The sequence below is a fragment of the Eubalaena glacialis genome, chromosome 1 (assembly GCF_028564815.1).
Source record: "Eubalaena glacialis isolate mEubGla1 chromosome 1, mEubGla1.1.hap2.+ XY, whole genome shotgun sequence".
Lineage (NCBI taxonomy): Eukaryota > Metazoa > Chordata > Mammalia > Artiodactyla > Balaenidae > Eubalaena > Eubalaena glacialis.
In genome coordinates this window covers 62,805,006-62,817,010 of record NC_083716.1, presented here as the reverse complement: position 1 = coordinate 62,817,010, position 12,005 = coordinate 62,805,006, and the positions used below count along the sequence as shown (strand labels likewise).

Here is a 12,005-nt window from a genome sequence, read left to right as displayed (position 1 = left end):
AGGATCTTGTAAAAATTTTCACCAAAAACATTTTCACTGACCTTGCCCACAGCTATCAAATATAGCGCTCACCTACTCTGAATACTCAAAGTAATACTAACAATTTTAACCTAACCAGTCATAAAAATATCAGGAGTAGCAGTCACCATTTATTAAATGCTTATTCTGTATCAAGCACCATGCTGAGTACTATATGTTATCTCATTTAATCCTTCCTGCAACTCTCCAAAGCAGGCTGTAAAAATTTGGAGAGGTTCACTTGCTCAAGTCTACACAGATTGAGGAACCCAGAATCAGATGTAGGTCCATCTGTCTCAAGAACCAAAAAAAAAAAAAAATACTAACCACAGTTCTATTTTATTCCACATGCTTTTATTCCTCTCTTTATTACAAGATTAAGAAAACACAGCATGGGGCTTCCCTGGTGGCGCAGTGGTTTAAAATCCGCCTGCCAATACAGGGGACACAGGTTTGAGCCCTGGCCCGGGAATATCCCACGTGGATTTTTTTTTTTTAAAAAAATAACTTTTTGGGACTCCTCTGGTGGCGCAGTAGTTAAGACTCTGCCTGCCAATGCACGGGACATGGGTTCGATCCCTGGTCTGGGAGGATCCCACATGCCGCGAAGCAACTAAGCCCGTGTGCCACAACTACTGAGCCTGTGCTCTAGAGCCCGCAAGCCACAACTACTGAGCCTGCGTGCCACAACTACTGAAGTCCAGGAGCCTAGAGCCCATGCTCCACAACAAGCCTGCGCACCGCAACGAAGAGCAGCTCCCACTCGCAGCAACTAGAGAAGGCCCGCACGCAGCAACGAAGACCCAATGCAGCCAAAAATAAAAATAAATAAAATAAGTAAATTTTAAATAAATAAATAAATAAAAAGAAAACACAGCATGGACATCCATATGCAAAAAAATGAACCCCGACCTAAACTTTACAACTTATACAAACTTAACTAGGTCACAGATCTAAACATAAAAAAGCAAAACCATAAAAATTCTAAGGGAAAACCTTTGTGACTTGGGGTTAGGCAAAAAGTTCTTAGACATGACATCAAAAGTTCAATCCATAAAAGAAAAATTAATAAATTGGACTTCATCAAAATTTAAAACTTTCGCTCTGTAAAAGTCACTGATAAGAGAATGAAGAGATAAGCTACAGCCTGGGAAAAATATTTGGAAATCACACACCCTTGAAAGGACTTGTATCCAGAATATATATAAAAGAACTCTCAAAGCTCAACAGTAAGAAAACAATTTTAAGTTGTGTAAAAGATAAGAATACCTCACCAAAGCAGATATAAGAATGGCAAAGGGCTTCCCTGGTGGCGCAGTGGTTGAGAATCCGCCTGCCAAGGCAGGGGACACGGGTTCGATCCCTGGTCCGGGAAGATCCCACATGCCGCGGAGCACCTAAGCCCGTGCGCCACAACTACTGAGCCTGTGCTCTAGAGCCCGTGAGCCACAACTACTGAGCCCGCATGCCGCAACTACTGAAGCCCGCGTGCCTAGAGCCCGTGCTCCACAATGAGAGAAGCCACCGCAATGAGAAGCCCGCACACTGCAATGAAGAGTAGCCCCCGCTCACCGCAACTAGAGAAAGCCCGCGCACAGCAACGAAGACCCAACACAGCCAAAAATAAATAAACAAAATAAATAAATTTAAAAAAAGAAAAGAATGGCAAAAAAGCACATTAAAAAGATGTTCAACATCATTAGCCATTAGAGAAATGCAAATTAAAACCACAATAAGAGGGACTTCCCTGGTGGCACAGTGGTTAAGAATCTGCCTGCCAGTGCAAGGGACACGGGTTTGATCCCTGGTCCGGGAAGATCCCACATGCCACGGAGCAACTAAGCCTGTGCACCACAACTACCGAGCCTGCGCTCTAGAGCCCGCGAGCCTCAACTACTGAGCCCAAGTGCTGCAACTACTGAAGCTCGCACGCCTAGAGCCTGTGCTCTGCAACAAGAGAAGCCACCACAATGAGAAGCCTGCACACTGCAACGAAGAGTAGCCCCCGCTCGCCGCAACTAGAGAAAGCCTGCACACAGCAATGAAGACCCAACGCAGCCAAAAAAAAAAAAAAAAACCACAATAACATATCACTACACACTTATTAGAATGGCTAAAATGAAAATGCCAACACTACCAAATGCTGGCAAGGATGCAGAACAACCGGAATTCTCTTATGCTGTTGATGGGAATGCATAGTACAGGCACTCAGAAATAGTTTGGTAGCTTCTTATGAAGTTAAACATATACCTACCACATATCCCAGCAATCCCACTCCTGGATATTTACTTTAAAGAAATGAAAACTACGTTCACATAAAAACCTGTACACAGATGTTTATAGTAGTTCTATTCATAACTGCCAAAAACTGGAAACAAATTAATGAAAGGGGACAAACTAGTGAAACATACCACAACTCGGATGAATCTGAAAGCCAAAACCAATCTCAAAAGGTTACATACTGTATGATTCCACTTACATTACATTCTTAGGAAGACAACATTATAGCAACCAAGAAGAGATCAGTGATTGCCAAAGTATGGGGTGAGGAAGAGGTGACTGTAAGAGACAACATGAGGAAGTTTTTTGGGGGAGTAGAGCTGTTCTGTATCCTGATTGTGGTAGGTGGCTACAGAAATCTATACACCCACAAAGTGCAGAATAGTGTGGATATTAGGATGATCCTTTTGTGTCTTTAGCATCCTTTAAAGGATATTTCTGTAACATAAAAACTTATGTGCTGATATGTCTATATATTTTTTGCAGTTCAGAATTAAAAGAAACCATTAGAAATGGTTCCCTTTTTCAGTGGGAGAAGAGACTTGTATCTTTCTACTGTTTGAATTATGAGTCATTTTTGTACTCTTCTTTATATTTTTTCTTTAACTTTTTGTTTTGTTCTGTTCGCTGCTTACCATGGAGCACTTCTCCAGTACTTCCTCCTGGAACTTCAGAAATCGCTCCTGAACCTCAGCTTCATTGAGGAAAAAGGCTAGAAAGTGAGTGAAAGGCTGCTTTCTTCTAAAAGTGAGCAAAAGAACATCAATCCGAGTTCGGGCTGAAATTACACCACTTCGATGCTGGCCAGTGATTACTGTAAGCAAAAACAAAAAAGAAAAGATTAAAATCTCAAGGACCATCAAATGGTTGTAAAATAGGTGACCTCTTGAAACTGTCATCTCTGGGGAATAAAATTGTCATGAATGTGTATATAATTCTGAACAGGGGACAGTACCAAGGGTAAGAAAGCTGTTAATGAATTCAGTCTAAGCAGAATGAGGTTTAAAAACAGAATAACCTTAAGATCATCTGATGAAGTAGAAAAATGAGTTCAAAAGCTACAAGCAATCCCTCATACCTTGCTGGTATGAATGTAAAATGGTACAGCTGCTATGGAAAAGTTTGGCAGTTCTTTGAAAAGGTACACAGAAAAATACCATGTGACCCAGGAATTCACTCCTAGATAGAAACTCAAAGGAAGTAAAAACAGGTGTTCAAAGAAAAAACCTGTACAGGGACTTCCCTGGTGGCACAGCAGTTAAGAATCCATCTGCCAGTGCAGGGGACACGGGTTCGAACCCTGATTTGGGAAGATCCCACATGCCACAGAGCAACTAAGCCTGTGTGCCACCACTACTAAGCCTGTGCTCTAGAGCCCTTGAACCACAACTACTGAGCCTGCGTGCCGCAACTACCGAAGCCCGTGCACTTAGAGACCGTGCTCTGCAACAAGAGAAGCCACTGCAGTGAGAAGCCCGCACACCTCAATGAAGAGTAGCCCCCGCTCGCTGTAACTAGAGAAAGAAAGCCCATGCACAGCAACGAAGACCCAATGCAGCCAAAAATAAATAAATAAATTTTTAAAACCTGTACAAATGTTCATAGCAGCTCTATTCACAAGAGCCAAAAGGTGGAAAAACACAAATGTCCATTAGCCAATAAATGAATAAATAAAATGTGGTATTTCCATACACTGAAATACTACTCAGCCAAAAGAAAGGAGTGAAGTATTGATACATGCAAAAACATGGATCAATCCTGAAAATATTATGCTAAGTTCAAGATGCCAGACACAAAGGCCACGTATTGTATGTTTCCACATATAGGAAATACCTAAACAGGCAAATTCAGAGAGTCAGAAAGCAGATTAGTGGTAGCCAAGAGCTGGGGAGTAGTGAGGAATGGTGAGTGATTGCTTAATGGGTATGGGGTTTCCTTTTTGGGTGATAAAATGTTCTGGAACTAGACAGTGGTGAAGGTTGCACAACACTGTAAATATACTAAATGCCACTGAATTCAACACTTTAAAGTGTTCTAAATGGTAAATTTTATGTTGTGTATATTCTACCATTTAAAAAAGAACAATATATCACACAGAAATTCAAATAACAATAAAAAATTAAGAACAAAAAGAGTGGAGCTGTCATGTAAATTTTACCTCAATTTTTAAAAATACTGTGGCAGAATTTTTAGTGATTCACTATAGTAGAAGAGCAGAAGAGAGTCTACTACAGTATATACAATCCTACCCTAACTGTATGAAAATATAAGGTTAAAGTAAAAGTTTTATCTATATCTGTATTGATGTATGAATATCAAATTTCCATGCCTTAGTGTAATTTGGTCTTCTTTGGTCTGGGCTGTCTTTATATATATGTAAATGAAAATAGGGGGAAAAGCCACAAAGCCTTAACACCACTGTCTGCAAAGAAAAAAAATCATTTAGGGATTACACAACCCCTGTTTAAGCAGAGATTAATCTTCTAGGTTCCAGAACTGGCAGTGCTTGGTCCAAAACAGAAACTAAGGAAAGGTGCAGAAGATAGGAACAATGAACAAAACTGGCATTTTAACAGACTATTTATTAAAGAGGAAAGGACAGACTTCTGAATATAAAATACTGAAGTATTAACTCTAATAGTAGCAAAATGTGCTAGGTACTTTCAAGACCACAAAGCTTGTTCCTTCCAAGCAACTGTAGAAGTTACAACAAACAAATGGAATTATTTCTTTAATACTTCCGATTAAAGCACTTGAAATTTTCTAAAGAACAACCTATCTATTTCTTAATAAGAATGAAATTATCATACCCATTTTGTTGTAGAGAAACAAGATGGAAATTTCTAAGAAAAGAAGTAAATTATGAATGAATGAATTAACAGAAAGCCTAAAAACTGTTTGCCTAAGTAAAAAATTGACATAAGTAATAACCAAAAAATGTAAGAAGCTGAGATAGGATATTTTCTAATGACATTATTTATATTTTCAAATAGGATACTTTGAGAATCCAAAAGACTCAGATGCCCAGTGAAGGGAAGTATCCTAGCAGGCATTCAAATAATGTGCTATAGAAATACTGACAAAGGAGGATTTAATGGTAAACTGGGACAAAATTAAAGGAAAGTAGAAATTATAATTATTTCTGCAAGAGACAGAAAATGTGGTGAGAAAATAAAAGGAAAAGGGATGGAGAGGATGGAAGCTTAAAATTCATGTTTATGTTTTATTTCTGTAAAAATTTAGTACAATATGCTAAATCTATTATTTTCCATTAAGAAGGTAGTTCAGTAGAGAATAAGACCAATAAGACATTTTCAGTTTTTTAACATAGAAAACTGAAAAGGGCACTTCAAAGGTGCTCAGGCTGATTTCCAGAAAAAGATTCAAAGTTGAGCAAACAATTACTAAAGAGCAAATATGATGAGGTTAGAAATATTCTAAAATATTAGAATATTATATCTGAGAGGACCAGAATTCACATGGCATGGGTCTAAAGACTACAATAAGGGATACAGAGGAAGAAAACAATTAAAGGCACTGATGTGAAACTTTAAAAAAACCAATTGCCTAACTACAATGACAATAACATTTTAAAAGCATCTTCTTACATCTCATTGCCTGAGACTTCAAAACAGACTAGACCAGATCCTTATCTAGAGGAAAAATTAAAACCTACTAGATCATTTTCCTCTCTAGTTTCTCTAATTTAGGAGAGGAAAAAGAAAATAACTAATTACAGCATATACCACACCAATGCACCTGCAGTCTTGATTTCACATAACAACCCTATTTACTGTAAGCAATAAATTTGATTTTTCTATATACTTTACTTCCCTACAAGACCAATAAGCCAGTTTATCCTCTTGTTTTTCAGTTAAATTAGTTCCACTAAACTCTTACTTTTAATGATTAGACACACTTATTTTTCACACTTAAATATTTGTGCTTTCTAAGTCAAAATGGAATCTTAACAACCTGTCCAACCTTTTCTGGATAAGTTTTGGAATGCCTCCAGTATCTTAAAATGGCTAACATCTCTACATTTACAGCATGTAATAATTTTTACCAAAATAAAAATTATTATCCATCTGTTGCTATATGCATAGAAAAAATAGGGAACAGATTCAACTATTAACAGCAATTATGGCTGAGGTTCGTAACACAAGAGACTTCCCTTTATACTTTATATATAATTTCTACAAGTTTTTGTTTTTGAAACCATGTATTAATTTTTAAATCAGGAAATAAAAAGAAATAAGCTTTAATGCAATTAATAAAATTACTTCAATATTTGTAACCCGAACTTTAACACTTAAGGAAAGACCCAAGTTTTTTTAACTGTAATTCTAAATATTTATTTCAGTGAGAGTCCTTCAAAAATGTCACTAAAGTCCTAAAGCTAAAGTTTGCTGAAGTTACCAAGGGGCTGGGGAAAATTCTAGCACTTCACTGTCCAAAACAGGAGCCCACACGCAGCGAGTTAAATTAAAAGTTAAATGAATTAGAATGAAGTAGTATTTAAAATTCAGTGCCTCAGTCACACTAGCCACATTGCAAGTAATCACAGTCCCGTGTGGCTAGTGGCTCCTGCACTGGACAGTGCAGATACACAACATTTTCACAACCACAGAAAGTTCTCCTGGACAGCACTGCCCTAAGGTCAACTGCTACTTATCTGCCACAGTGATTATTCTTACACAGCACAAAATGAAAAGAGTACTTATTATTTTTTTCTCCTAAAACTTAATACAACCTATGAGTGTTTATGGAAAATGGATTATTGGAAGCTGCTGCACTTATTCGACATTGAAGAAGTCCCACTGCTTTAGGATGAGTTTTTTAAAATTCTGTCCCTCCAGTGCCTCTCACTCAAAGCCACTTTACAACACAAGCCTATGCCCTTGGTTCACACTGTTGCTTTAGTACAGACACTTTCTGACGTGATTTCTATTGCTAAACTATTTTTCCTCACCTGACCAGTTATTTGAATCAGGTTGTTGTTTTAATTATTACTCTTACAATTTCCTTCCTAGTCTACAAAGCAAGATAAAAACAAAAGAACAATATGGAAAGGGCTGAACTTTATTTCAAATTTGCTGATCTCACTGGTTTTCTCTAATTCTAACTTGAAATAATTCACAACTTCATTTCAAGCTACTGAAGCATGAAAGAAATCTCCTCGTCCACAACAAAATCTGGAAGCTTTATTCCATCAGTGCGTGGTGAAGTATAAAATTAAGGCCCAGGTACTCAATCAAGATAAGGTTGTATGACTACATCTTTCTTCATTTGGGAGACTGACACTGATATAAAAAGGCCAACAGCTACAGAACCACATGAAGAATATAGTCACCAAACACCTCAGTTGGGTCACATTATTCCATACACACACACAAGTGATTCCAAATATAACATATATATTGGGTCTCACCAATTTCTCCTTCTTGTCCAGGCTTAGGAATGCTTATGGAAGTTTTGGTCTCCACTTCTAGTTTCTTCCTAGTGTCGCCTCTCTTTCCAACTATATGCCTATAATATAAAGAAAATTAATTAACATAAATCAAAATGTACAAGAATAAAGAACTCCATCATGTTTAAATCATATGTGGCCAGAGACACTCCCTCATAGAAAAGTGCTTCAGTAAAAACTCAGTATCTGTAGGGGAAATTACAAGTCATACAGCTTTATAGAACATACTGCATTACACTCATTGGCAAAATGATATGCTACAGCCAATTCAACCACATAGAAAGAATAACTATGCTCAATGCCTGCTTGCTTCTCAAAACTATATTCAGGGACTTCCCTGGTGGCGCAGTGGTTAAGAACCCGCCTGCCAATGCAGGGGACACGGGTTCGAGCCCTGGTCCGGGAAGATCCCACATGCCGCGGAGCAACTAAGCCCGTGTGCCACAACTACTGAGCCTGAGCTCTATAGCCCGCGAGCCACAACTACTGAAGCCCACGTGCCTAGAGCCCATGCTCCGCAACAAGAGAAGCCACCGCAACAAAAAGTAGCCCCCGCTCGCCACAACTAGAAAGCCCGCACGCATCAACAAAGACCTAACGCAGCCAAAAATAAATAAATAAATAAATAAAACAAAAAAAAAAACCTATATTCAAAATCTGGTTCTGCACTTCAGTGAAAGGAAAGCTGGCACAGTCTCACAGGGCACTTGAATGGGTCTACAGTTTGAAGGGGGAAAACCTTGTTCTCTTAGAGAGCAAATTAACTACATTATGAGTTCATCCTAAGGGAATTATCCTTGATTAATTAAATAAAGGTAAAGAGCTTAGCAAAGAGCAGGGTTCACCAGTCAGGACAGATTCAAGCACACAGAGTAAAGAGGTAACCCTCAGGTTGAATTCAAACACATAGGCATGTTTTGTTTGGGAGATTTCACCTAAAAATTGGGAAATTTTACCTAAAAATATAGATTTCTAAGTTCTTTTGAAAAATTGGGAGATCTGACTACTCATGGCAAAAATAGGCTGGAACATGAGCTCGTTCCTAAAAATGGAACATGAGCTCATCACAACCCTGTCCCTCCCTACTGTCTTTCACTGACTGCACCTCAATCATCTGCTGGCTCATTTGCATTACTTGCCTAGGCCTCCTAGCATAAATAATTCTGACAATCCAAGTTTATCTTCTGAAACCCATAGTAATTAGATGTGTTAAAGCAAATGAGACTACCGGATCCCAGGAGAAAAGTTTCAGAGTCTATAAAGCACTAAGAGACCATCACAGGACCATAAAGTTAAGAGATAAAACTTCCTCATCAACAGTATTTCAGCTTCTATGATTTCAATTACAGTATCCAACAGCACGGGTGACTATGTCTAAAACTCTGCATTTGTTTTTTACATGGGATAACCAAGCCCGGTTATTTCCATTAAGATCTACTGTAGTAAGCCAGTTTTTTATAAAACAAGATGTTTAGAAGAGGATGAGAACTCCACAATTTCCATGTGGTTTTTCTCTGTGTTGGGCTAGGGATTGTGCAGCACCAACTCTGTCAGGCCTTTGTCTTTCCAGGCCTTATCAACAAGGGGAGCTTTCAACCAGGCTCCTGTTTGTTAGCACATGGCTAGTGGACAAACTTACCATAAAGTAGCTGGCTCAAAGTGTTATTAATAGTCCAGGCACCTTAGGGAAGTGGTTGAGGTTAAAGATGCTTTAGAATCAAACCTTGGGCAAGTCATTTAACCACTCTAAGCCTATTTCCTCACTTATAAAATGGAGTGAATAATACCTAAGTAACATAAGGTTGTTTTAAGGATTAAATGTGATCATATATAAAAGGGCTTCCTAGTGACTGACACATAGCTCAGTACAGCCCATGCCATCCTCATTAAGCCCATGACGGCATCCTTCCAGTTAAGAGTACCAGAAACAAAAGAGGTTTACATGGAAAGTCTAAAACACTCACTATAATAAAACAGATACGCAATGAAAGGGTGACTCCTTTATTGAATATGTAAGTGGAAATTCTTGCCAGATGAAGTGGTTCTCAATCTTGGCTACACACTGGAATCACCTGGGGGGCTACAAAAACTAATGATGCCTGGGTTCAGCTCCCAGAGATTCGGACTCAACTGGTCTGGGGTGCACCTAGGTATCAGGAATTTTTAAAGCTCCCCAGGAGCTTCAAATGTGCACCTGAAGTTGAGAACCACAGTATTAGATCCAGTCCGTGGACACGTGTATCATCATTAGGCTTTGATTATAAATTAGTTTGGTCAAGTAATCTCTTCCTTGATCCAAATAACCTTACATAAATGATTCATAAGAAAGAAATCTTCCTTGTATGACAATTATTTCTCAATAAGACAGGAAGGGAGGGAGGGAGGAAGGAGTCTTCCTAGTAAATATTGTCTATTAATTAGGATTTAGCAGAATCAATACCTAATCTAAATTGCAAGTCATCTGGAACAAAATGAGTACTTAGAATATATAGAATTCAAAAGGTCATCAAGTTAGAATCAGATATTTAAGGAATCTTTACCCAGCTTAGCAGTAGCAAATATATACATTAAGGAAGACATGTTGCATTGATTTTATTAGGAACCTAAGCCACAACTTTCTAAAATCATGTTTCTTAGAAGAAAATGTCATTGGAACCTGAGAGGAAAGCGAGCTGTCAGGATTAACATTTGGTTTCGCATTCAGCCACATTCCATAAGAATTTCATCCTTAATAGGTGTTTCAGGAGATTCTCAAGGTTGACAAAAATGAAACTACTTGCCTCTTGGAGCTTAAAGGTATATGATTCCATATTTGTAGATCTCCTCTCACAGAGGATCAAGGACAGACTTTATTCATCTGGTACAACACAGAAAAAAAATCTATGACTTCCCAGACCAGCCTATCTCCAGAGGCACAAGCCCAAAAGAAGCCAGTCAGCCACATAAGCTAACCGCATTAGTGGTTAATAAGAGACAGAATGTGGTCCATCACGCAAGCAAGCAAGCACAGACTGAAGTGATGGCAAAGCTTCCCAAACAATTTACATATAACGATAACTCTGGAAAAAGCACATCAGTATTTGACAAGCATTGGAGAATAACAGGACACATTCCTACCTTCAAGAAGCTTCCCATCTAGTGGGAAAAATATCAAATAGCACACAAATAAATACAAACATAAGACTGAGAAATGCTACAAAGGAGAAGTAGATGGTGTTATGAAAACATATAGTAGGGTAATCAATGTGGCGGTGGGGATGTCGGTGTCAAAGCAAGCTTCCCTAAGGAAGGAGAATAAAACTACCTAAGGAACAGGAGAGATTAAAAGGCAAAGGGAACAGCATATGCCAAGGCTCAAAGGCAGGAAGGAACACGGCACATGTGAAGAACTGAAGAAAACCAGTTAAGCTTAAGTGCAAAGCCAGGGAAACAGTGGTGTGAAATGAGACTGAAAAATCAAGGCTGGCTAACTCATGTTCAAGATTTTGGCCACTGCTCTAATGGAAGAGAATTCCGTCTTCAGAGGAAGGATGTTAATGGATTTCAAGCAAAGGTAGTAAAATAATCAGGTTTGCCTTTTAAAAAGATCATTCCACCCTCAATGTGAAGAACTGATTGGAAGAGAGAGCAAGAATCAATGTGGAGAGACCAGTAAGTAGGCTACTTGAAGTAATTCACAGATGAGGCAGCAGGGTGGCTGTAAAGAAAGACATAAGTGGATTCAAAAGATATTTAAGAAGCAAAATCAACAGGACTTGGTGACACATGTGAAATGATGAAACTGATCTACAATCAGTCCTTAGAAATTCTAGGACATTAAACACTAAACCATTTTATCACTAGTAATCAAGCACTGCAGTAAGTGTGGAAAAGAGAAGAATCCACTTCCTGCTATGTTTACTAGAAATGCCTTCCCATGAAGCTGCCGGGGGCTCACTCACTTGTAGAGCAGGCTGGGGGCCTTCACAGTACACCGGAAACCTTGTGGGGTCTGCACCACCTCATAGCCTTCACAGGACTCTTCTGCACACTCCACGAGACCTGTACAGAAATGGTAACATCTCGCTCAGAGCTGCTGCTCTATGGACAACAGTCTGCTTTCTCCCCAGCTGTCCAACCACTCTCGAGGTTTAAAAAAAGCAATACACACACACAAAAAACAGCCATACACTTTACACTACAGAACACTGCTTTGACATTCCTTCTGACCTGCTCTTAGAAGAAAAATAAAGAATAA

At 38.7% G+C, this 12,005-nt stretch overlaps 1 protein-coding gene across 2 annotated transcripts in view; it reads right to left on the bottom strand.

The window, feature by feature from the left end:
• ASCC1 (activating signal cointegrator 1 complex subunit 1) overlaps positions 1–12,005 on the bottom strand; it is a 102,194-nt gene that overhangs the window by 87,359 nt on the left and 2,830 nt on the right. For both annotated transcript variants that reach the window (XM_061181084.1, XM_061181095.1), the window contains exons 3-5: positions 11,710–11,809; positions 7,730–7,827; positions 2,934–3,112 (exon numbers count right to left, since the gene is read on the bottom strand). In XM_061181084.1, coding sequence (XP_061037067.1) covers positions 2,934–3,112; positions 7,730–7,827; positions 11,710–11,809 — 377 coding nt within the window. The remainder of the gene's footprint in view (positions 1–2,933; positions 3,113–7,729; positions 7,828–11,709; positions 11,810–12,005) is intronic.